Source organism: Piliocolobus tephrosceles, chromosome 20 (assembly GCF_002776525.5).
Source record: "Piliocolobus tephrosceles isolate RC106 chromosome 20, ASM277652v3, whole genome shotgun sequence".
Taxonomy (NCBI): Eukaryota; Metazoa; Chordata; class Mammalia; order Primates; family Cercopithecidae; genus Piliocolobus; species Piliocolobus tephrosceles.
In genome coordinates, this window is record NC_045453.1 from 56,832,001 (window position 1) to 56,858,538 (window position 26,538).

General features: G+C 46.3%; 2 protein-coding genes across 2 annotated transcripts; one reads left to right on the forward strand and one right to left on the reverse strand.

Annotated features, from left to right (window-relative positions):
- Nucleotides 1–8,264: 8,264 nt before the first annotated feature.
- Nucleotides 8,265–10,368, reverse strand: LOC111546490. The gene has a single exon (XM_023217950.2). The coding sequence runs from the start codon at nt 9,345–9,347 to the stop codon at nt 8,751–8,753; it is 597 nt and encodes a 198-aa protein (XP_023073718.2). The 5' UTR covers nt 9,348–10,368; the 3' UTR covers nt 8,265–8,750.
- A 1,174-nt stretch (nt 10,369–11,542) lies between these two features.
- On the forward strand, nt 11,543–19,329 carry PROKR2 (prokineticin receptor 2). Its single transcript, XM_023217949.1, has 2 exons — nt 11,543–12,038; nt 18,557–19,329. Exons 1-2 carry the CDS (start codon nt 11,581–11,583, stop codon nt 19,251–19,253), a joined length of 1,155 nt encoding a protein of 384 aa, XP_023073717.1. The 5' UTR covers nt 11,543–11,580; the 3' UTR covers nt 19,254–19,329.
- The last annotated feature ends 7,209 nt before the right edge of the window (nt 19,330–26,538 follow it).

A 26,538-nucleotide genomic window follows, 5' to 3' on the forward strand; every position in this document is an offset into this window, starting at 1 on the left:
GATGTGGGTTTCATGACACACACCCCAGATTCCTCTCCCCAGCTTGGGCTTAAGTGCATTTCTGATGGTTGCAAAGAAGGATGCTTCCTTGAGGCAAAGGCTTTGTGAAAAGCTACTTCCCAGGCACCTTTGAGATGGATCGCCTGCATCCTATGCCCCAGTGATGGGGCCTCCTGACTTAAGGAGGGTTCACCAGTAGACTCAGCTGTTTCCTCAAGGAGACTTTACACTGGTTAACCATTTGACGAGATGGCTCTTAATCAGTTGTTTGGCTATTAGAAAATATTTGTTCAAAACTACCCGGGGTTTGATCATTCCCCAATCAACATTTCAAAGGCATTGAATGTGTCAAAATGAAATATGTTGTTTATAAGGTATTAGATATCTGTATAACTTTTGTTTTTGTTTTATATGTATGCAATCTGTGTTACACAAGTAATTCATGACTTCTGTGCATCAATTTAAAAATAGGAACATTAAAACTTCCTCCATAATTCCACCACCCAGAAGCAATCACTGCTAACACATTGCAGTTTCTCATTCCAAGGCATTTTTCACTTGTCTAAGTATCTAGATTTTAACCACCTTTCTGTTACAAGAATTGCCTTCTTGGAGAGCCTGCCTGCCTTGATGTGCCATTTTCATTAATAACAGTTTTTAAGGTGAGGCTAAAAGAGCTTAGGGGGAAAAATAATAACTATAGTAGCCTATTTGAGCAACCATCAGGCACAGATGACAGATTCTACCATTTAGTTCTGGGAGTTGCCAGACTTTTGTCTAAACCAATCCAGTTGCCAAATTATCCCCCTTACAGTGTTACAGTACTGCCTGCAAAGGAAAATGTGGAAATAATAGCTGTCTCTTTCAAGAGCTGTTCCTGCCTGCCTTAAGAAAAATAGCAACAGTCACTACCTCAAGACATAAAATAGAAGTCAGCCCCCAGCCTGTAAAACTTGAACGCACCAGACAGGCCTCAGAAAGATCGTGGTATTAACTAGCCTGGGAAGGTGCGCAGAAGTAAATGGGGAGATGCTGACTTCAAAACTCTCTGAAATTCAATATCCAGAGACTCAGATTGAGTTAGTTGGCCTTAAATAACAAGGAAGTTGCAGTCTAAACTCTAGCTTTGCACGTCATGATGCAAAGAGCATTCTGTGGGAATGAACATGCCATGGGGAAAACAGTTAATATCAGGGAGGGCTTTTGCTATTAAAAAAAAAAAAAACCACATTGAGGAGGTGGTGGCACGGAATAGAACCAGAAGGAGGAGCAATCTTGTGGGGGCAATCTGACGTGGACAATGTCAGTGGAGGGCTCACTTCTTCACTTCCTACTTTTTGAGGTTTTATAACATGGTTATTTATAAAGTTTCACCTCAGCCATCTCTCATCTACATTTTCCCCTCCTTCTTTCACTCCACCCTCATCTCTAGCTGGGTCTCTCAGTTACAAGTCTGGGTCTCAGCAAATAAAGATGTATGTCTGTGGAGTCAACCTAAATGCCCATCAATGGTAGACTGGATAAAGAAAATGTGGTACATATACACCATGGGGTACTGTGCAGCCATTAAAAAAGAATGAGATCATGCCCTTTGCAGGGACATGGAGAGAGCTGGAGGCCACTATCCTAAGCAAACTCACACAGGAACAGAAAACCAAATACCACGTGTTCTCACTTATCGGTGAGAGCTAAACAATGAGAACACATGGATACTAGGAGGGGAAACAACAGACACTGGGGCCTATCTGAGGGTGGGAGGAGGGAGAGGCTCAGAAAAAAATACCTATTGGATACTATGCATATTACAAAATTATCTTTACACCAAACCCCCGTGACATGCAGTTTATCTATATAACAGACCTGCACATGTACCCCCGAACCTAAGAGTTAGAAAAGATGTATGCCTGCGTGGGGCTGCCTTCTTTCCCCGGTCCTGCTTTTGCTGTACAAAAACCCAGTGGCCCCTGCTGGTCCTACCCACACCATATCCTCATCCTCCCTCCTAAAAGGTCCCCTGGGGTCAGGGATGGGGTTGTGTGGTGAAGGGGGTGCATGTATCATAAGATGGGGCTGGAAGCAAGTGTGCAGTTCTGGTTCACACACCCTCTCCCCGACTCTCATTTACCATTTTGCCCTCAAAGGATAGCACAGCACCAACGTCCCATGCCCCTGGACGCCTTTGTCTAGGGCTATCTTTTATCTCTTCCACTGAGGATGACTGCGATGGGAACAGTAAGGTTTTGGAGCTATAGGCTTCTTTATTCCCAGTTCAAACTCCAATGGTACAGAGGCCAAAAATGTGCCACCAGCTGCACAATGTGAACTCCTGAGGCTGCAAGCCAATCCAGCACTTCCTGGCTCTCATCCCTACCAAAGCATTTCTGGACTTAAATGCTAGGTACCTTCTGTTTTAAAAGACTTGCATGTGTGTGATTCAGGCCATTTACTGGGTATGCAGTTTCTCAAAATCTACTCCCCAGTTCCCTGAACAAGCTATGCCAAGGATAACCTGGCATCTCTCATCTCCCCATCCTTGCCCCAGCTCAGCTACACCCCAACCTTCACTTTTCAAAGCCTTGCAAGCCACGTGTGTTACACAGAGCTGGTACTCAAAAACAGCATGATGAACTTGTCACTGCTTTTAGCTTTCTCTTCCCAGCTTGTGTGTTTTTAGTGATGTTTTCAACTAGTAGAAGTTCAAAAAATGTACAAACTGAATTAAATGTAGGAGAAAAGCCCCAAACTGAAGGTTTTATTTTTAAAATGAAAGAAAGAAAAGCAGTGACACAATCTTGGCTGATACACAATATTACAAGAGAGGGGAAAAAAAATGCCCCTCTGTTGGGAAGATGTTCTGCTGTTTCTAGGCAGGATTCATTAAGGTCCATTTCTTCGAGTCAATGATTTCCATCAGAGTGTTTTCAGTTTTCTTTTTTTTTTTTTTTTTTTTTTTGTAGGAACCTTGGTAAAGAATGAATACTCAAAGAAGCCAAGAAAGTGTTATTGATATGTGGAATAAGAATCTCCCAGCATGGGGCCAAGGCATGTGTATTTTGAAAAAGGTCTCAATATACACTCAAATTTGAGAGCCGCCATTACGGTCTGTCAATACCAGGCCATCTGGGCTGGAATGCCCTTGGCCCCAGGGGCAAATGTGGGTCTTGGGAAGCTTATTCATTCCTCTCCCATTTTTTTCCAGTTCTTGCTTCAATATCACACTCCTCCTAAGACAGGAAGATTTCACTCAAGTTAGTGTAGTGGAAGAAGCCTAGATTTTGGAATCTGGTTTGAATCCCAACTCTGCCACCCACCACCTGTGTGACATTTAAAACTTAACCTGTCTGAATCTGGATCTGTTAGGATTTCTTGATAGTAAGCAACAGAATTCAGCTCTGAGCAAGTTAAGCTAAAAAGAGAAATTATTGAAGCAATGAGGTGGCTCACAGAATCAGAGCAATGCTGAAGGAGCAAGGCAGGCAGCTCTGGGATCCAAGACGCGGGAGCTAAATGGGGGGATTGCATCGTTTGACCCCATTCTTCACCTCTCCCCTCATCCGTGCCCTTTGCAGGTCACTTTGCAGCACCCACCCATCGTGGGTGGGGTGAATTGCCCCAACCCATGACTCTGCACTCAGGACGTAAACCTTAACCCTACTCCCCGCCCCACAGCAGTAAACATCATGACTCAAATCTTTGTCTCAAGATCCGCTTTTAGGGGAATCCAACCCAAGACAACTTAGTTCACGTCAGGCCACAAGCCAAAGTCACATTTTTCAAAATATCCAGGTTAACTAACTCAGAGCTCTATGTTGCTCATAGTGAAAATGGCTTTCTCTCTCTCCTGACTCCTCCCATAATGAGCCCAGGCATACCCAAAGCCCGTTTTGTTTGCATTTGAACTGACAAAGTCCAGGTAACTGGGTCACCTCTCAGGGGCTGCATTGTGGAAAGCGGGCAAAGAATTTGACTTTTAACTTTCCAAATGTCTACACTATGTGAATTTTTTCCACCTGAGTGCTCCCAACCCCCCCTGCCTCTGACCTCAGGTGATATACCTAAAGGAGGGGGTTTTCATCCTTTCCTGAGCTCAGGGCAAGACAGCATGTGAACACCTGGATAGAGGGTCTTCAGCTGGAAGAGGACAAGCCAGAGAAGATGAGGCTCAACATAAATTGATACCCAAGTGCCTCCTCATAAAACTAAACCCTTTCTGGCCATGCGCGGTGGCTCACACATGTAATCCCAGCACTTTGGGAGGCTGAGGCAGGCAGATCATGAGGTCAGGAGATGGAGACCATCCTGGCTAACATGGTGAAACCCCGTCTCTACTAAAAACACAAAAAACTAGCCGGGCGAGGTGGCGGGCGCCTGTAGTCCCAGCTGCTAGGGAGGCTGAGGCAGGAGAATGGCGTGAACCCAGAGGCAGAGCTTGCCGTGAGCTGAGATTGTGCCACTGCACTCCAGCCTGGGTGACAGAGCGAGACTCCGTCTCAAAAACAAACAAAAACAAAAACAAAAAAACTAAACCCTTTCTATAATCCACCAAGCATGGATCTGAACGTGGAAGCCTTCAGTCTTTCGTATTAAAGCACCATCCTCTCCTTCATCTGCCCTGCCAGTGAACAAGGTCGTTTCCATGAAGGGATTTCATTAACTAAACTATCCATCATAGAATCCAGTTTTGAGTGCATCAAGGAGCTGCTTCTTGCAAGAACTTTGCTGTCTCAACCCACCTTCCTCCTACCACTGCTTCTCTCTGAGGGCTCAGAAAATGTCTTTTTCGGAAATAGTTTTAACAGCAATTACAAATTTCTGACCAAAAGCTCTCTGGCTTTCATTTAAGCTTACCTTTTTCTTGGGTCTTTCTCCACAGACGGGGAGCATGGCTGGTGGGCACTGATCTTGATATCTTGTCTCAGTCCTGACTATCACCTTCCTCCCTTAGAGGCAGATGGAAGCCAAAGAGGGAAAAAATACCTGGGCCAGGTGAGTCAGCAGGTGTATCCTATAGAGTCACTCTGCAGAACCCCGTGGAAGCCAGCTGGATGGAAGGAAAGGTAGCACCAGGGTCAATGCACCTTGAACCATTAATTAAGCTTTGTCTTTTCCACCTACGAGTCATAGAGTTTAATTACATTTATTTTCAAGGTTAAAAAGTTTACCTAACAATATGTCTGCAGTCAAAAACAAGGGCATATTCTTGATTTGCTGATTGATTACTCCCAGAGAGACACACAGAAACACACAAAAATCACTTGAGGTCAGTTTCTTGAGAATAGTGTTGTTTTCAATTTCTTGTTATCCTAAACAATACTACTATCAATATCCCTCTAGAGAAATCTTTACCTGCTTTGTTCGTTATCTCCATAGAATAAAGTCATAAAAATAAAATTTCTAGATTAAAGTTTAAGGGAGGTATGTTTTTAAGACTTTTTTCTTTTTTCTTTTTCTTCTTTTCTTTTTTTTTTTTTTTTTTTTTTTGAGACAGGATCTTACTCTGTTGCCCAGGCTGGAGGGCAGTGACGTGATCATGGCTCATCGCAGCCTCAAACTTCTGGGCTCAAGTGATCCTTCCACCTCATCCTCCCAAGTAATCAGGACCCCAGGCATTTACCACCAGGCCCAGCTAATTTAAAAAAAAACTCTGTGGAAACAGAGTCTCACTATGTTGCCCAGGCTGGTCTCAAACTCCTGACCCTAAACCATCCTTCCACCTTGGCCTCATAAAGTGCTGGAATTACAGGCATAACCCACTCTGCCCAACCTCAAAGCTTATTTGATATGTATTGGCAAATCAAGCTCCAGAGAATCTATATTCATTTCTTTACAATTAAAAAAGTTTACATATAAAACCTTTATAAACCTGAAGACCCATGTGGCTTTGTCTTAGAAAGGAGTCACTTTCAAGAAACATAATTCAAATATCACAAGTAATTTAGGGGCCAGGTGCTGTGATTCACACCTGTAATCTCAGCATTTTGGGAGGCCGAGGTGGGAAGATCGCTTGAGCCCAGGAGTTCAAGAGCAGCCTGGGCAACATGGCAAGACTTAGTTTCTTGTTTTTGTTTTGTTTTCTAAAAATTAAAAAAATTAGCTGGGCGTGGTGGTGGGCGCCTGTATTTCCAACTATTAGGGAGGCCAAAGCTGAAAGACTGCTTGAATCTGGAAAGTCCAGGTCCCCAAAAAGTAAAAATAAAAATAAATTTGGGGTCAAGTACAGTGGCTCGAGACTGTAGTCTCAGCTACTCAGGAGCCTGAAGTGGGAGAACCGCTTCAGCCTGAGAGTTTGAGGCTTCAATGAGCTACGATTGTTCTATTGCACTCCAGCTTGGGTGACAGAGTGAGACCCTGTCTCTAAAAAATAAATGAGTAAAAAAATAAATAAATAGTAAAAGTAATGTAAAAGAAATTATCTGAAAATCAAATTTACCTGACAAACCCTTAGCTCTCTCTCCCCTTTATACACACACTGACACATATTCTGAGTAGTTTGGTGGGAGGGGGGATCCTAAATGTGGTTCCATCTGGTGATCTCAGGCTGACCCACCAATTCAACTCTCCCTCTTAGGGAACAGCTTTGAGAGATGTTATTCTGAGGCGGCGTTAACCCACTCCAATTTCCTGGATTTATACTAGTGGAGTGGCTGCCATGGAATAATAAAAAACATTCAGAGTTAATGTCGTCAAAATATTATACCTGTTAAATTTTTATTATTCGTGTCTCCCAAGCGGATTCAAACATATAATCTTCTGGCCCTGTATCAAAGTATCCTTACCTCATCCATTTTCCTCAGGTCCAGTTGTTTGTAGATAACGCCTCCCCTGAGGCTCTGCAGCAACTCCAGCCTGCATGGATTTTCTTTCCTCCCCTTTGCGTCTTCCCCTCCCTCAGCATTTTATCATGTAGTTCAGCTAAGCCTCTCTCGCCCAGAAAGACTTCAGAGGGAAGACTCTTTCAGACACAAGGAGAAGAGACTTTGGGCTTGCAATTAGAGAAATCTCTTTGACTAGAAGGGGAAGTCCGTTAATAATTTTCACCTAAGTCATCTCTAGTTCCCCAGTTCTTAGCAGCTTTGTGAGCCCAAGTGGGGATGTCAGTGGCCTCCAAGTACATAGTGCAAAGTCTCCAGCTCCTCTCAAAATCCCAGTCAGCCCACCCAGTTTCTCTGGGTTCACACCCAGTTCAGTCTATGAACTCCAGTGGAAGTGTGGCTCCTGCCTGCCTCGTTGAAGGGAATGTCCCTCTGCTGCCCTCCTGCAGCAGCTGTGAGAGTGACGGCCTGCCCAGGATCTCCTCTGCTCACCTGGACTCACTGGCAGATGCAGTTCCAGGCACCTTGACACCTCCCACCCGAGGCCTGAAGCTCTCGTCTTTTCAGCCTTGGGCCTTCTGCACCACACCGGGACACAACTCAAAAGTGAGGGAAATTCTGGCCCTCAGGGAATCTGCCCATCAGTGGGGGGTAGGAATTGATGGCTGCTGTGAACAACCATGAGGCATGTTCCACACGGTCTGCATATCAACTGGAGTGAGCCCCAGGGGCACCCTGCTTGTTAGCATACCATGCATGGGCCCTTCTGCCTTCCCTGTCTCACTTCCCCTCCATCTGTGTGTGCTTCCCGGGATCCGCTCCCAATAAACTACCTGCACTCAGGTCTTTGTCTGGGAGTCTCCTCAGGGGAAACCCAAACTAAGACAACTCCCCGTAGCACTCTGTTGCCCTGTTTCTAAGCACCCACTGTCTCCCTGGAGACCACATGTCCATCCCCAGAGAAAGCTCCTACTCTGCTGAGGGCGGTCAGGACTTGGAGTTACTACAACGACATCTGTGGGTTGCCAAATCTGTGTGGAAGTAGCCATGCCTTAACTCATCTCAGAGGATTCCATGAAAGCCCCAGCCGGCAGATGGTCCCAGGGGTCTGTTTGCCCCATTGAATAGGGCAGGCATGGTCCATAAGCGGAGAAGCCTCTAGCTGAAGTTGGTAAGTATGCACTGTCCCAAAGAATGTGTCCAGGGTATGTAACTGGCCACCCCATCATCTCCCCTCCTCAAGCAACAGAGCTTCTTTTGCCTCCATATCTGGAGGTTGCCCTGACCATGTAGAACATCTGCCCAATCGCAGCCCCTCCCCAGGGGAAAGCAAACAGCTGGCTCTCCTGCCTTTGATCATGCGGAAGAGATGCTAAGAGGCGGGGAGAGCGGGGTCAGTTCCACTTAAGGTAGGAAAGACAGAATCACAGAATGTCACAACCGGAAGGGGTTTGAAGTTCATTTACCCACAAATTTTTAATTGGCAGCACTGTGGACTGTGTTCAGTCTGAGACAGGTTCGCTTTGGCCAAAACAAGATTTTTGCTTTAACAAACCTGAAGAGTATTTTTAAAGTTCTCAAATTCCAGATTCTCTTGAAAACAATGGGAAGCTCTGACAAAGTGGAGTCCATGTTCCCACTTGCCAATAATCCGCTAGCTGGGGTTTAACAACGGGGAACACCTTTTCAGACCTTCAGAGTCCTGCCACAGGTTCCATCCTGTACGCCCAGAGCTTCCTGGGCACCAGTCATTTGAATGGGCAGTTCCTGTGTTTAACCAGGGAGGTCGTGGGAGGAGTTCGAACCTGTTAGAAGCAAAGTAAAGGCTCCGGACTCGCCGGACAGATAGGCTGAGGCCCTCCTGGGATTGTCTTTGCAGGGCCATGGGATCTGATAGTGGTGGTCGTCGCAAAGTTTGGGTGAGGACTTCAGGGGCTTTCAGCAGGGCAAACTGCCCCCATCCCCAGCTTCTTCCTGGGGGCCTCCTCCTTCATCGCCATCCCCAAAGGCCCACGCTGCACTTGTCGGAGCCGGGCTTTCCTTGAAAGGGTCACCTTCAAGTGGGTGCGGACGCTGGCACTGGGCACCTCCGGAGGACAGGACTCTCCGCTCCTGCGCGCGCAACCCGGATGCGGTGCCACAGCTGGCGACAGAGGGCGGTGCTCCCTGTTCCAAAGCGCACGGTCGAAACCCGGCTACTGTGGTCCGATTCAGACGGGATGCCAAGGCGCTGAAATCCCTGCGAGGGGAGGGCTCCGGTGCCCGGGGACTCGCGTCAGCGTGGCCGGAGCTACGGTGCCCGCGCCCTGGACGCACCAGCCCGAGAGCAGGCGGTGGAGTGCGGGAGCTGGGCACCCACCCTCGGCCTCGAGTAGGAGGCAGGCGGGGACCCCGGGGCGGAGTCCAGCGCGGGGCGGGGCGCACAGGTCTGAGACGCTGGAAAGAGCTGTGGGGACGGAGCGCCAACTCCAGCGGGAACCCAGAGACCGCGACACGCCGGAGGAGCGCGCCGGGCGGAGGAAAAAAGAGGGACATACCCGACGCAGCGACTCTGCAAGTGCAAGTCCGGGTCGTCGGGGCGCAAACCGAGTGGCCCGCCTGCGCCCAACCACCCTGTGACCCTCGATCCGGCTTCCGGAGCCGCAAAGCGCACAGAAAGGCGCAGAGGCAGGTAAGGGCTTAGATCTTTGCAGTCCCGGGACTCATTCGGTGCGGGGGGAGTCGCTAGGACAAGGGCCTCCGACGCCCGCTTTTTTCTCGGGCATTCTGGCTGCTTTGCCTCATGCCACTCTCGGGGCTGGCTCGAAGCAGGCGAGTTGGTTTCAGGAAATCCCCTCTGAGCCCTTTGGAACCGGGTAGGGGACGGTAAGCGGAGTCTGTGGTGTGCGGGCGCGGGCGGAGGGAGTCAGCGGGTAGCTGAGCTCGAGGACGAGCTCCAAAGTGCAGGGCAGGGCGCAGGTAGAGGGGCACCTTCCTGAAAGGTGAGCAGAAAACAGCAAGCGTCCGTGGGGAAATTCCCGCGCACCGCATCCTCCACTCACCCGCCGTTTTCTTCCAGCCAGGAGGTCCCACAGCCTTTGCTTCTCGAGCCTGAATTTCTGACTTGATTGCTGTCCTAGCCAGGGTGTCGCCTCTAAACACCGACCGCGCGGCCGCGTTGATGGGGCGGGAAGGGTGCTGCTGGAACGGGTTGCCCCCGGGCGGAGAGTGCAATCTACGGAAATGCGGCCTGAATCTGTCCCAGCCCGGGCGCGCGCCCTCTCATCTTGGGTTAGGGGCTAGAAAGCCGAGGAGGGTAGAACTCCCGATTCTTGGTCCCAGGCTGAGCAAAGGCTGCGGGGATTGGTCGCATGAGACGGAGGGGCGACCTGGAGGGAAGACACCTCCGGGTGTGGGCACCACTGAATTTTGCACCTTGCCTCTAGGAGGTTTTCACCTTGGGAAAGCAGCTGGCGGGCGCACCCCAGGTTAGGGTGTCTTTTGCTGGCGCGCAGTTCCTGTCCCTGTCCCTCGGCGTTCTCCTCCCCTCGCAGGAGTGGACCAAACGCGTTGTTCAGCTGGGACCCAGCATCCCGCGGCGCCCACAGGTGGAGTCGTTTCCAGGTGTGCTGAGAAGCGAGGGGAAGGCCACTCACAGATGTACAGCCAGGGCCCCTTTCTATAGGTGTTGGGGTCTGGGCTCTTTTTCCAGCCCCTCGGTGAAGCCTTGCACCCTGGGGTGCCCTATCTCCTGCGGGCTCAGGGCTTCAGAGACTATTTTCCCTATTTTGAGACCTTGGTGATAGGACATGGTGCCTTTCAGGCTGGGTTGACTCTGGGTGGAGAACTAGGGCCAAGTGAAGGAGGTCAGGGAGCAGATCCAAAGTTGGAGTCGGGTGGGAAGGGCGACAGAGGATTTCTTTCTGGAGCTGGTTCCCAAAGAACAGGGGAGCAGCAGGGGAATTCCCCTCCCCCACCCCACCACAGCGTCCTCCACCTACAGCTTCCTGGTCATGCACTCAACAGATTCCCGTCCAGCCCCTGCTATGTACCAGGTGCTGGACTGGGCAGCAGGAATTTGGTTTACAAGAAGATTAGGACTCCGAGAGCATAAATCACTGGCCCCGGGTGACTCAGTCTGTCCATGTGAAAATGAACTTGGTGATTTCCAAGTCTATGGCTTGGTCAGTACAGAGGGAGTGGTGTCCTGCTTTGGAGAGAAGACCCCGCAGCATCCTGGCCCTCCTGCTTCATTGTCCCTGGCCAACAGGTGCCACAACATTGTGACAGCTGTAGGAGCCTGGCCGGCTCCTGGGAGCAGCCTTGGAAACGTTCCAGAAGCCCCTGTGGGAGCTGATGTGTTGGGACTGGAGGATGTGACTGGGCAGACAAAGAGGCTCTGGCCCCTGGGCAAAGGGCAAAGGTGCACATTCTTCTTGAGAGTTTTGGAGAGTCCGATCCATCCTATGCCATCCTTCCCGACACCTGGGCAGCCCCTGAGGGTTTCCCAACTTACGAATCTCAGGTCTCCTTTCCCCGCATCCTGGGTAGTTCCATCTGGTTAGGCAGTGGGTCTGGTTGGCCTCTACTCGGGGAACTCAGGGAATGTGACCACATGTTCTCCTGCATGTTGTCCACTGGTTGTGCCTCCTTCCAGGATCCAGGATGGCGAGTCAACTCTCCCCAAGGATTTGGGCAGGGTGCTAGGCTCACTGACCCGGAAAGAGCAGAAGGTCTGGACCCCCACCCCTCGCACCTCCCTCACACTGCTTTTCTTGCGGACATCACCATGGCAGCCCAGAATGGAAACACCAGTTTTGCACCCAACTTTAATCCACCCCAAGACCATACCTCCTCCGTCTCCTTTAACTTCAGTTATGGTGATTATGACCTCCCTATGGATGAGGATGAGGACATGACCAAGACCAGGACCTTCTTCGCAGCCAAGATCGTCATTGGCATTGCACTGGCAGGCATCATGCTGGTCTGCGGCATTGGTAACTTTGTCTTTATCGCTGCCCTCACCCGCTATAAGAAGTTGCGCAACCTCACCAATCTGCTCATTGCCAACCTGGCCATCTCTGACTTCCTGGTGGCCATCATCTGCTGCCCCTTTGAGATGGACTATTACGTGGTACGGCAGCTCTCTTGGGAGCATGGCCACGTGCTCTGTGCCTCCGTCAACTACCTGCGCACCGTCTCCCTCTACGTCTCCACCAATGCCTTGCTGGCCATCGCCATTGACAGGTGAGGATGGTGGGTGGGGTGAGTGATGGGGCTGGGCCTGGCTGTCTCTTTCCTCACTTAGGTTCTGAGAGGCTGGCATTGCTCCAGAGAGGAATGCTCACCAATCTTTGGAGGGCAAGAGGAGGTCTTGTTTCTCCAGTTGTGTTCTGTTCCCCAGATATGAGCAAGACTGAGGCTGCCGAGTGGCCCATCTCTGGGCCATGCCCCCAGATACCACATGTGCTTCAGATACAGGCAGGCCACATGACAGTGTGTGGCATCAACACAAAGGGAAAGCAAAAAGGGCAGGCAGCTACTACCTAGAAGCCACATGAGAGTTAACTAGGGCAGCTTCCAGTCAGGAGAACATGTACAAAGCTTTTCCTGTAGCCACCCTCCAGGTGGAGATGTGAAACATTTCCATCGCCTGCAGCTGTGCTCCTCACCAGTCAATCCTCGCCCACCAGGCAACCACCAATCTGATTTCTATCATTACAGTTCAGTTTCACCTGTTCTTTAACATCATAAAAAAGAAATCATACGGTATGTGCTGTTGTTTCTGATAGACTTTGTTGCAGAGCGTATTTTAAAATGAGATAACAGGGTTTGTTTGTGCAAAAGAGGAAAGGACACGCTTGCTTTTGCTTTTCTGCATATGTTGGTGTGCTCATTTGCATACATTTGCATAAGATATTCCAGAAGTCCTTGCTCTGTTTTATTTTTTGCTTTCCTTTATGTATTTATTATTTTATTTTTTGCTTTTATTATTTTTAATTGACACATATAATTGTAAATACGGGGTACAGAGTGATATTTCTATGCATGTATACAATGTGTAATGATCAAGGTAATTAGCATATCCATCACCTCAAACGTTTATCATTACTTTGTGTTGGAAACATTCAAAATCCACTCTTCTGGCTATTTGGAAATTATATAATAAATTGTGTTCATTATATTCACCCTATAGTGCTGTAGAACACTAGAACTTACACCTCATCGCCAACCCTTGCTCTATTTTAAATTTATAAAGTAAAATGTATAATAGCAGTTTATGACAAACCTTACACAAGTTTTGTTTATGTGAACAGTTGCAGGCCGGCATCGGGCCATCACCAGCTCTGTTCAAGGGGAAAGTGGTCACCTTCTCATGTTTCTCCAGTTGTGTTCTGCTGCCCCAGATATGAGCAAGACTGAGGCTGCTGAGTGGCCCATCTCTGGGCCATGCCCCCAGATACCACATGTGCTTCAGATACAGGCAGGCCACATGACAGTGGTGCTGTCTCGGTTGTGTCTCTTGGTTGCTGTCCACCATTGTAAGCTGTGCTCATTAGGATGATCTGCTTAGTCATCCTTTTTCCTTTCATCTTTTCAACTCTTAAACTTTTCCCCTGTTCTCAGTGCTGCTTAGGTTTGTTCTCTTTAATCAACCAGTTTAATATTTTTCATTTTGGTAATAAAATACACAGACAGGTATAGGAAGCATCCTCCTTCCTTTGTATAATATGATTCCTGCAGGAAAAACGATTTTACTACAACTCTGAGGCTCTCCAGCCCCGAAATCAGCCCTTATGAAATGTGTACCTATCAACCAACTGCACAAAATTCTCCAGGGAAAATGGTGCAAAGTATCATTTGATAGAAAGATACAAAGTCAGCCCGGGCGCGGCGGCTGACGTCTGTAATCCCAGCACTTTGGGAGGCTGGGGCGGGAAGATCACCTGAGGTCAGGAGTTTGAGAACAGCCTGGCCAGCATAGTGAAACCCTGTCTCTACTAAAAACACAAAAATTAGCTGGGCACGGTGGCGAGTGCCTATAATCCCAGCTACTTGGGAGGCTGAAGCAGGAGAATCGCTTTAACCTGGAGGTGGAGGTTGCCGTGAGCCAGGACTGCGCCATTGTACTCCAGCCTGGGAAACTCTGTCTCAAAAAAAAAGACAAGACAAGAAAGATGCGAAGTCAGATTCCTGGGCTCCACCCCACCCTCTTGAATGGGAATCCCTTGGGCGAGGTCCCAGGAATCTGCATTTTTATCTAATTCCTCGAGTGATTCTGATGCTCACTAAAGTGAGAGTGTATTAGGGTTCTCTAGAGGGACAGAACTAATGGAATATATATACGTGTGTATACATATTCCATATATATATATATATATATATGGGAGTTTATTGAGTATTAACTCACATGATCACAAGATCCTACAATAGGCCATCTGCAGGCTGAGAAGCAAGGAGAGCCAGTCCGAGTTCCAAAACTGAAGAACTTGAAGTCCAATGTTTGAGGGCAGGAAGCATCCAGCATGGGAGAAAGATGTAGGCTGGGAGGCTAGGTCGATCTCTCTTTTCACATTTTTCTGACTGCTTATATTCTAGCCAAGCTGGCAGTTGATCAGATTATGCCCACCCAGATTAAGGGTAGGTCTGCCTTTCCCAGCCCACTGACTCAAATATTAATCTCCTTTGGCAATGCCCTCACAGACATACCCAGGATCAATACTTTGTATCCTTCAATCCAATCAAGGTGACACTCAATATTAACCATCACAGAGAGTAAGTACTGTTCCTATCCCCCCTTGTCCCACTGAAACCTTTGTCTTTATAATGCTGGTTTGGTTTCGTTTTGTTTTTTGTAACACTGGAGTTTCTTGGGAAACAATTGCCTTGTTACAACACCACAGACAACAGAGTGAGTCCTTTTACACCCAAACCAACTCTGCCCCAGCCAACTTCCCAGCACCATCAGCAGCTTCATCATTCTCTCAGCCATCTGAGCAGGGAAAAGTTACCATCATCCTTACCCTTTCTCCCTGTCCTACCTCCACTCACCCCACCCCATGTGTTCAGCCATATACCAAGTCATGGCAGCTCTCCCTCCAGCTTCATCTCTTAGAAAGTCATATCTGGGCCATCATAATGCTCTTCTAACTTGTCTTTTCACTCCCCAGGGGCTCCTGACTGTCCCCTGAAATCCATAGTCATCCATATTAAGCATAGGAATATCACCATTGATGGATCTTCCTGAAACATTTCATTGCTTACAAAATATCTAGAAATTCAAGTGCTTACAGAATACATGTCAAATCCTGAGCCTAGCATTCCAGGGCCCTTGTAATCTGATATCAATCTTTAATTTGCTCTCTTTCTAAGCTCATGCTATGTATGGAGATACTGATAGTATTTTCCAGGAGACAATGTGTTTTAAGCACAATAATTATGTTTTCTGTCTTTCTCCACAGTGCCTAGCACAGAGACTTATACCTGTGTCTTAGCTTGGGTTACTCCCAAATCAGACTCTGAGACAAAGATTTATGTGCAGATAACACCCAAGAAGTAATTAAACAAGCTTTCACTGTGGGCAACTAGAGCATATTCCTGCTGAGAGACTCATGGAGCCAGCATAGATCACAGCTCTACAGAGAGTTCTTCTAGAGGTGGGAGGTAGAAGGGAGCTGGGGTATTTATACACCAGCTCCCCATAAGTCATTGATGAGAGCTGCTCTGGAAATGCTGTACAGGTGGCAGGTGGTAGGACAGGGAGAAAGGGTAAGGATCCTCTTCTCCAATCAGGTTCTAAACTAATTGAAAAAAAAATAAAGCAAAATGCTAAGAAAGATGAATGACCAAACTCTCACCTTTGCCCTGATGATGCATATTTTGGAGAAGGGGGCTTTTATCACTGGGCACAGCCAATCCCAGAATTAGATAGGCCTGTGTACTCTAACACACATAGGGTGGGAGAAACACAGGCCTCCCTGTCCTACTACAAAGAAATATCAGAAGGGCCACCCAATGCTGTTTCCATATGCCATAGCCAGGTCCATCCAGAGAGGAGCCCAGAAGAGGTCCTATTTCAAGTCATAGATACCCTAGAAGGAAAGGATTGGCCTCAAGAAACACATCCAAGCAGACAGATGAAAACAAAGACCTTGCAGATGACCCTCTTGCCAGCAAATGAGTCATAGGAAATGATTAGCTTAAACAATATGCAATAGCTTTCAACATCCCTTATGTATGTTTACTCTCTCAGAATATGACAAAAAGCCTTAGAGGTTATCAGTGATGTTATTAATTATCCCCACTTCACAGATGAAGAAACTAGGTCCCCCAACCAAAAGTGATTTATCCAAGTGCACAGTTTGAGTCCAGGTACACAGCTGGAATCCAGGTCTTCTGAATAACTCTTAGGCCAGTGTTATTGCTTTCTGATTTGTTTGATGACAACTCTGAATTTTGGAACCTCATACAATGAGGAAGATGTTATTGGAGGAAAAAGAATGAGAACTTAGGAATTGATAACAGAATAAGGAGAAATGTGGAAATTCCCTTTGGCATGGGTTATTGAAATACTTTTCATGATGGAGCCAGATAGAGAGCTATAAAGTTGTGAATTTGTTCTGCATTATCTAAGGTCTTTGAACTCAGTATGGGAGGCAGAATAATGTCCCTCACCCAAGAATAACCACATCCTAATCCCCAGGATCTATAAACATGTTGCATTACATGCCAAAGGGGAATTAAGGTAGCAGATGGAATTAAGGTTGCTAATCAGCTGATCTTAAAATATAGAAATTATACTGGATTATCTGGGTGGGCCCAATGAAATCACAAAGATCTTTAACTGTGGAAGAGGGAGGCCGAAGAGTTTGTGTCAGTGATACAATGCAAGAAACTTGATTGGTCCTTGCTGGCTTTCAACAGGGAAGAAGTCATCAGCCCTGGAATGCTGGCATCCCTAGAAAAGGCAGCAAAAATAGATTCTCCCCATCAGCGCCTTCAGAAAGAAATGGTGCCTTGCAAACATCTTGATTTTAGCACAGTGAAAACCATGTCAAACTTCTGACCTCCAAAACCATCAGATAATACATTTGGGTTGTTTCAAGCCACTACGTTTGTGGTAATTTGTTACAAGCAGCAATAGGAGACTAATTCACTCAGTCATCACAGAGAGACAGTGATTGTGAGATGTCCCTGCCCCCATCAAGAATGGGCCTGCCCATTTGTTCCACTCTCCAGCCCTGTGAGCCTTGTACCACACAGGCAGGTCATGCAGGTTAATTTGGTAAGGCCAGGTCACATGCATGGGTGAAGAACCCCAGCAACCATTGTGCATATGAATATGCGTCGGTAGGGTACAGCCAGTGGTTGGGGTAGGATCCAGCTTCATCCTAGATCTTCAGAAAGTCAAAAGCTGGAGAGAGCCGTGCTGTTTTGGTATCTCCTCTGATGGAATTCAATGGATCAGAGCTACTAGCAGGCAGGGGGCGGGCAAGAGAAGATAAAACAACTTTGGCAGAAATATTGGCAGTGACAGGAAGAAATAACATGATAGAAGGCCTTCTTAGTCCAGTCAGAGACTTGGAAAGAGTGACTAAAGGATCTGATCACAAAGGAAAGGCAAGTGGGATAGAATTTTCTATAGGCAGCATCCTGCTCTTGTTCTCACCTGACTCAAGTTCCAGGTATGAAGTACACATTCATTTCTAGGGTTCATTTGTTTCCTCCCTGTCCTTCATGCCTCTTATCTTTATCTACCTTATCCCAAAGCATTCTTCCCCTACCCCAACCATAAGATGCACAGAAATGATGCCAGGGCACCAAGTGTCTAAATAGGTGTCATTAAGTCTCTCTGGAAGGAAAGTATTCAATCCTCACAAATTAGCTCATTTCCCACAAAGGGCTTCAGTCTCTCTCCCAGACAGTGTGGCTCACTGGAAAGGGCAAGGGTAAATACTTATGGTGTCACAGTGACTTCACACACCTTCTCATTTGAGCAAAAGATGGCCCAGGGAAGTGGGAGCATAAGCTTTGTAGCAAGAGCCTGGATTCTGGTCCCTGCATGATGTGAGCTCGGGCAAGGCATTTACTTTTCATTAGAGTCCCTAGATTTCACCACAAGCCCACCTTGACTCTTCTGCCTCTGAAGTGCAGGATGACAGCTCATGGGAGGGGAAGCAAGTTCTTGCCCACTGCCCTGAGAAAGGCCCCCACCTCTTTCTGGGGCCACAAGCCCTTCCTTCACCTAAACCGTGAGCTATTTGGAATGAAGAGCTTTGAGAGTATTATATGTTCTTGGGCAGAATGATAAGATGGAAACCCAAGGTGGTATAATCGGATGCTTAAGAATGATAACAGGCCACAAGTATTTATTGAACACCTACTATATACAAAGTATTTTACAAAAATTACCACATTTAGTGTTCACAGTAGCCCTGCAAAGTAAGTATCATCTTATTCCAGGTTGCATTTGAGGAAATAAAATCAGAGAGATTGGATAATTCATCCCAGACCCCAAAGCCAATCCAGGGAAAAGCCAGGATTTATTCAGCCTGTTTGACCTAAAGCCTGTGCTGTTTTCACTAAAACACTCCACTATGCCAAATGATGTTGCTAAAATAAGATGAAGCTTGTTAAAGCTGGATAAGAGGTACATGAGGATTCACTGTGCCACTATGTCTGCTTTAGTGTATGTTTGGGGTTAGTTAAAAACTAATGTTTCCAAGCATTCATCATTACTACTGTTGGCTTCCCTCCCCCACCAGATATCTTGCCATCGTTCACCCCCTGAAACCACGGATGAATTATCAAACGGCCTCTTTCCTGATCGCCTTGGTCTGGATGGTGTCCATTCTCATTGCCATCCCATCAGCCTACTTTGCAACAGAAACCGTCCTCTTTATTGTCAAGAGCCAGGAGAAGATCTTCTGTGGCCAGATCTGGCCCGTGGATCAGCAGCTCTACTACAAGTCCTACTTCCTCTTCATCTTTGGCGTTGAGTTTGTGGGCCCCGTGGTCACCATGACCCTGTGCTACGCCAGGATCTCCCGGGAGCTCTGGTTCAAGGCAGTCCCTGGGTTCCAGACGGAGCAGATTCGCAAGCGGCTGCGCTGCCGCAGGAAGACGGTCCTGGTGCTCATGTGCATCCTCACAGCCTATGTGCTGTGCTGGGCACCCTTCTACGGTTTCACCATCGTTCGTGACTTCTTCCCCACCGTGTTCGTGAAGGAAAAGCACTACCTCACCGCCTTCTATGTGGTTGAGTGCATCGCCATGAGCAACAGCATGATCAACACCGTGTGCTTTGTGACGGTCAAGAACAACACCATGAAGTACTTCAAGAAGATGATGCTGCTGCACTGGCGTCCCTCCCAGCGGGGGAGCAAGTCCAGTGCCGAGCTTGACCTCAGAACCAACGGGGTGCCCGCCACAGAAGAGGTGGACTGTATCAGGCTGAAGTGACCCCCTGGTGTCACACAATAGAAAACCCCAGTCCAGTACTCAAAGCATCACCTTCCATCAACCAAGTTCATAGGCTGCATGGGAAGTGACATCTGTGTTCATGCCTCCCCCATGCCCTCAAGAAGCTGAACGCTGCAAAGTCATAACATACAATGACACTAGACATGAACCAAATCAGCTGACATTTACTGACATCTGCTTGACACCTGCTGTGTCCACAATCCCAACAAGGAGATTAGACACAAGGAGCGGCAACTGACATGGACTGAACACATACTGTGTGCAGACCACACCAATGAGATTAGACAGGGACAGCAGGAGCTGACATTTACTCATTACCTACTGTAATCAAAAACATTTGATTTGATTACAATCAAAAACATTTAAAAAATAACAAAATGGCAGAAGCTATTGGAGTCCCCAAGATATCTCCAGATATATAGATAGTTCACCCTCCATCTTCCCTAATTCTGTATCTTATCGGTGCAGGAATATCAAAAGGCTACAGGCCAGGCATGATGGCTCATGCCTGTAATCCCAGCACTTTGGGAGGCTAAGGCAGGTGGATCGCTTGAGGTCAGGAGTTTAACCCAGACTTGCCAACATGGTGAAACCCTGTCTTTACTAAAAATACAAAATTAGCTAGGTGTAGTGGCAGGCGCCTGTAATCCCAGTTGCTCGGGAGGCTGAGGCAGAAGAATAGCTTGAACTTGGGAGTCAGAGGTTGAAGTGAGCTGAGATTGTTCCACTGCACTCCAGCCTGGGTGACAGAATGAGACTCTGTCTCAGGAAAACAACAACAATAACAACAACAAAACAGCTATAGAAGAAGGCCCTTAGACACAATGGAAATGTAACAATAAGTTTGTCAGTGCAGGGTTTACAGCACCATGGGAGGAGGGTTGAAGCCATCACATTGAACTTTTCCACCCACCTCCTACTGCCTCCCAGGACATTCTCTAGGGTTTCGACTTCAAGAAAAAAAAAATTCTTATAGTCAGCCCAGCCTTATGTGGTTATCCAGAATGGTGTAATTTCAAAGGAAAGAACCTAAAAATCACTTTCCCACTGATGCTTGAAAGCTTATTTTATTTGGTTGGAGATGGGTAATCCTGAGGTGTCAACTGTTGACACCTCAGTGCAAAGGATTTCAGGGGCTCTGGAGTGAAGGGGAAAGAGGACAGAGAAAAAAGTGGAGGTTAATGAACATAATCTGTGTGGGCATTTTGCTAAGGACTGGACCACTTTCTAGAACACTCCCTCTTTTACAAAAGGAACTCTACCTGGAATCCAAAGACCTGGCTTTAGGTCCTAACTCTAAGACTCAAGTCTTAAACTCATGATGTTTTCTCTCTGTGTCTCAGTTTTGCTTTAATGAAATGGCGATGATGAAAATACCTGCCCTTCCTACTTTGCAAGACTGTTGGGAAAGCCCATTGAGGCCATGGTTCGTGAATGTGCTTTTCAACTGTGCACATGATAAGAATGGAGAAGTGATATTGAACAGTTTATTTGGAGGGAGTTTATTTGGAAACCCCATCCACTGTGATTTATTAGAGAAATAGCCACACTTTTTCATCCCTGTTCTTTGGTTATATATGGGAAGATTACAAAAGACTCAGTCTTTCAAAAGACTCCTGAACTCTTCACAGTGTACCCTGTCTACAGTGAGACACAAAGGGATCCCTGTTCTTGTTTATAGTCTGGGAAACTTCACCTCAGATTCTTAGTGACCCCAAGACTCTCAGCATCCCCGTGGTCTTAGAAGTGTTGACAGTCTTCCTTGCATGTTGCAAAATAGCATCCTAGCGCTGCATAAATATCACTTCTGAATCTGTTCGTATTGTTATACGTTTGTGGTGACTGTATGTACACGTCTTCATTTCTTCTTGATTCATTTTGAAGTGGTAGCTATACAAATGGTACCTGGTTTGGGACTGACCCATCCATATTTGATCAATTCCTCATTTTTTATAGAGAAGGAATTGTTGGCTTGTTTGATTGTTTTTATTATTTGTTGATTTGTTTCTCTGACTGAAGTTTCAGCCAACGTTTCTTTCTATCCCCACCCAGCAAACTCAACTTCAGCCCAATCATTGCACGCTCAGAAAATGCAGGCCGCACGGTGACTCACACCTGTAATCCCAGCACTTTGGGAGGCCAAGATGGGCAGATCACCTGAGGTCAGGAGTTTGAAACCAGCTTGGCCAACATGGCAAAACCCCATCTCTACAAAAATATAGAAATGAGCCGGCGTGGTAGCACATGCCTGTAGTCCCAGCTCCTCAGGAGGCTGAGGCAGGAGAATCGCTTGAACCCCAGAGGCAGAAGTTGCAGTGAATTGAGATCGTACCACTGCACTCCAGCCTGGGCAATACAGCAAGATTCCATCTCAAAAGGAAAAGATAAGAAAATGCAAACGCACTGTAATATTAGCCTAAGCAAAACTGTTAATTCTGATTTACAAAAATTCTTACTTGCTTGGCTTTGAAATGCATTGTGTAATTACAAAATTATAAAATTACATGATGCATTTCAAAGCCAAGCAAGTAAAATTTTATGTTATGTACATTTCTATAAATATAATAATTGTATTTTTATTTATTATTCTATCCTGGCTCTTAGCCAAGTTAGGAGATTCTTTAGGAATGGACTGTGTACCAGTCAAGTCTGTCAGCAGGATTTATCACCCTTTTCCTTTTTGTCCTAGAATATACCATCTTCCTTTCATTGAAATTTAACTGAAAAAACTTATAAATATCAGTGTGTATTTGTGATTTTCCAGTGATTAAAGTGTAGTGTTGTTATCCAATTAAATAATTAACATGGAATTCAGTCACAGGTTTTAAGTGCTTTCTCTACCTATCTTTTAAGGCGTTAGTATATTTAGATATGAGTGAAGTAATAACTACCTAACAGTCCAACCCTGAAAGAGAGAAAGAACTTATTGAAGGCATTTTTAGAACAGTGGTAGCTCATAGCATCAGCCAGCCTCCTCTCAGTTATATCCTTCAAGCCAATAGCCCCAGAGTGTATTCATGTGTGCAAATAAGCAAGGAACCATGGTCCTGAGCGGATGTGATGCCTTCATTCTAAAACAGTCTTGTTTGTTCCAATGAAAGCTGCTGTTTGCACTGTGACTATTCATCCCTCCAACTGGTAATAAATTAATTACACTTGTATTTAGTCTTCTCAAGACTAATTAATGGTAAGCTTAAGACACTTTTAATATGCTAAGATGTACACACTTATGCCTATTATTATATATATTGAAAAATTAATCTCATTTAGCAAAACAGATCCATTTCCTCAGCCAGAATAAGAAAAACGATGGCTCTGTAATGAAGCTATTAAAGACTTTTCTGTCAGCATTCAACATTTAAAATAAGTTGCTTCACAAATTGAAGAAATCAAAAGATGGCTTCAGGCCCTCCGTCTTGAGAAGGCATCCAGACTTAAAGAGGAAGACAGAATGTGACATGTAGGAGGTAATCAGAAAACTTAAAGTGAGTTCTATTTCTACAGGAAAAATGATGGCTTTGAAACATATCCTTCCAATTTAATAGCAATCTTTCCTTTGGCTCACAAGGATGGGTGCGCGCGCTTACACACAAACACACACACACACACATTGCAGACCAGGAAAGGCCTTATAAGGACATATAATTCAACTCACCCCTCTCTTAGGTGAGGAGATCTGAGTTTGAAGAGGAAATGCCTTGCTTAAGGGTACAGCTAATGCTTGCTGGAGCCAAGATATTGCCCCAAGATTTTTACTCTGATGCGGCGAACTGCACTTGGGACTGCACTCCTGACTCCTAAGGAGTGGACCCTCCGCTGGTTTCTGGCCTCCCAGCAGAATCTTAAACTGCAGAGAAGATACTGTGCCTCCCTCCGGCAGGCCAAGAGCACATCCAATCCAACGGCCATAACTGAGACTCCAGGATTCCAGGCAAACCAGAGGGAATCACCCTAGTGCTCCTGCCTGTCTTTTTCCCTAATGAGAGAAATGGGCGTGGAGGGGCTCTTAACACATTTGACTTGAATGCACATGGAGCTATTTGCAAATGATTCAGGAGCCAAACGGTAAAGCAGGTTGTGCTGAGAGGCAACTGGGCCCCAAGAAAAGCAGGTGGAGGGGAGGGGGTTTGCTCGCACTCAAAGACAAGGCAAATACAGGGCCAACCACAACCCAGTGTGCAGTCTTCACCCAAGCCACTGCTGGCTGACTCAGCTGTGGTTCTGCTTTGGGCCTCCTAGCAGCCAAATGCTCTCTAAAGAAATAAACATCAAACTTTTAAAGAGTTCAAGTTGGTTTTATTCAGAAGTCTTACTGAGGACTATAGCCCGAGAGGAGTCTTTCAGAGAGGTTCTGTCAAACACTTCCAAAGCTGTCTTTTAGTTCACAGTTTATATGCAGGTGATGAAGATTTAGCACATGTACAATCACATCAAAGCTTGGGTGCAAAAGTATATCTGGTTGTAGTTTACAGAAGCACAATCATTAACACTATCAGATGTTACGTGCAGGAAAAGGCAAGGGCTAGGGTCATTCATCTTTTAAGAAATATAGTGACTCAGGCAAGAGACATGGGTCCCGATAGGATGTTGTCAGCTGTGGTTCTGGTTGTTACCTTAAAATGCTACATGTCATAAAAAATAACTGCATTTCTTTGTCAATTGAAAACTTTCATCGGATTTTACTATGGCTATCCTAAGTTTTGGCTCTATCCTGTTTTGTCTTCAAAGCATTCCTCTGAAGGGCAGCACATTGTCACAGTCAGAGGCTTTGTGAAATTTTGCTGGCAAGCAGAAATGGGCACACATGACTTCTTACATTTGCTACTTTATCTCACATGGTGATATGAGGCAAATGCAGCATCTCCTGAGGTGCACCAACCAGAGACACATCACCTCCCGGGATTGCTGATGCCCTCTTTTATAATTTTAATTTTTGTGGGTACATAGTAGGTGTTTGGTGCCCTCTTTTTTTTTCTGAGATGAAGTCTCGCTCTGTCACTCAGGTCGGAGTGCAGTGGTACAATCTTGACTCACCGCAACCTCAGCCTACTGGGTTCAAGTGATTCTCCTGCCTCAGCCTCCCTAGTAGCTGAGACTACAGGCATGCACCACCACACCTGGCTAATTCGTGTATTTTTAGTAGAGGTGGGGTTTCACCATGTTGGCCAGGCTGGTCTCAAATTCCTGACCTCAAGTGATCCACCTGCCTTGGCCTTCCAAATTGCTGGGATTATAGGTGTGAGCCACCATGCCCAGCCTCATGCCCTCTTAAATAGCAGCACAAACACACTTTTTGTCTGTTTCATCCCTGGCAGAAGTTTGGATAGCTGTACCCTAGAGGGACATGGATACAGAAACCCTGAGTGTCCAGTGGTGGAACCACTACGTGAGGAACACATTTATTTAATCAACATATATTTTACTAAGTAAGGTCTTCACTTTAAGCCCTCGACTGGGAGAAACCTCACTACTACATAGGGCAATTCATTAGCAGGGCAGCCTGGATTCCCACAGTAAATGTCTTTATTTCCTTTAAGCACAGTTTAATCTGATTCCTCCAATGGCAGGAATGTGAACACATTAATTGGCAAAGACCCCTACTCTGATCCTACAAATGACTGCCTCAGAGGCTGTCTAGATCCATCTACCTTCAATGTCTTACTGTTGAATCCCTTTATCATTAGGCTATGGGTCATGCCAATAGCTTCAAATGCAACATCAATAACAATAATAAATCTTGAGGTGGGGCATGGTGGCTCACACCTATAATCCCAGCACTTTGGGAGGCTGAGGCAGGAGAATCACTTGAGGCCAGGAACTGTGGCAATGTAGCAAGACCTGATCTCTACAAATAAAAAAATGAAAAAATTAGCCAGCTGTGGTGACACATACATCTAGCTCTAACTACTCAAAAGGCTGAGGTGAGAGGATTGCTTGCCCAGGAGTTCAAGTCTGTCATGAGCTATGATCACACCACTGCATTCCAGCCTGAACAACAGAGTGAGACCCTGTATCTAAAAAGAAAGAAAGAAACAATCTTGAAATCTTGAACTGGATACTACTGTACAGATGTTCAAAGAGCTCATGAAACAGGACAGTTTTTTTCATTTTCCAGTAATGGGTTTGGCACTTTCTTCAGATAAAACAAATTGAGGAGCGGGGGTTATTTTACTGGAACTTAGAAAAATTGCTAAATAGGGAAATAGGCAGAAGGCTTTGCCTCCAAAGAGCAGGGAGGAAACCCAGAGATGCCCTTAGAACAGAAAGCCGTGCAGACTCAAAGTCCTTGTATCCCTCTGGTGACTTCTTAGACTGAATTTCCACATGCGAGTCACAGACTGAGATGAAAGAATTAGTCTCCGGAGTCTCACTTCACGCCAACCTTGGGGTTCCCAGTTCTGGATCCAGCTCCTAGGCAAGGTCCTAACATAAGCCTTTACTGAACTCTGCTGCAGGGTTGGCCCAGTGTGCAGAGAAAAGGGTCTTCTACTCACTCATGCAGTTTCTGCCCCAGATGCTGTGGAGAAACAGGATGGAGATGCAAGCCTGAATCTCAAGGTGATTCCCGAGGTAATGTATGAATAATTCTACATGAAAGTTGAGACACTGGAGAGACACTGCAAAGATAGAGTGAATTTAGACACAAACAGCTTCTGGCTGTGGGGATCAGAGAAGGTTTGGGGCATGGGGAATGGTGAGAGCCTCAAGGGTATCCCGGGAAAAGGGAACAGAAGCAACAAAGACCTAGAAGAGGGAAAATTAGATGGACCATAAGTAGAACAGCATGTAACTTGGTTCAACAGCACATCAGATGCAGAATGTTTAGGGGAGAGCAGACTGGGCAGCTGACAAGTTGAATGAAGAAAGAGGCTGGGGGTGGGGGCAGGCAGGATGGAAGGGCCCGTGGTCCCAGCCAGCCAGAACTGAGGTCAAATAATAATTATTTATTTAACCTTGTGAACTTGAACAGATTCTTTACCTCCTATCCGGACCTTAGTTCCTCATGTGTAAAATGGGAATCATAATAGCACTGACATCATAGGATTGTATGTGGATTAAATTATCTTAGAAAATGCCTAGCATAACATAAGCAGACTGTTATTTGTAATAGTTATTTTGTTATTTTTGAAACAATTACTTCTAGGAACAGAATTTCTCCTAGATGAATTCAGAACATTGTGTCACACATAGTGGTTATGTTTGGGGATTATCAAACCAGGGTATTTTTATCTCCTGTGGTCTCAAGTCCCTAGTCATCTCGGAC

Bases quoted from the DNA above. Each gene is read 5' to 3' on its own strand.
- LOC111546490 (XM_023217950.2), bottom strand. From the start codon at position 9,347: ATGTCCCTCTTTTTTCCTCCGCCCGGCGCGCTCCTCCGGCGTGTCGCG.
- PROKR2 (XM_023217949.1), top strand. From the start codon at position 11,581: ATGGCAGCCCAGAATGGAAACACCAGTTTTGCACCCAACTTTAATCCA. The intron at 12,039-18,556 runs GTGAGGATGGTG...CTCCCCCACCAG, and splicing joins CTGGCCATCGCCATTGACAG to ATATCTTGCCATCGTTCACC.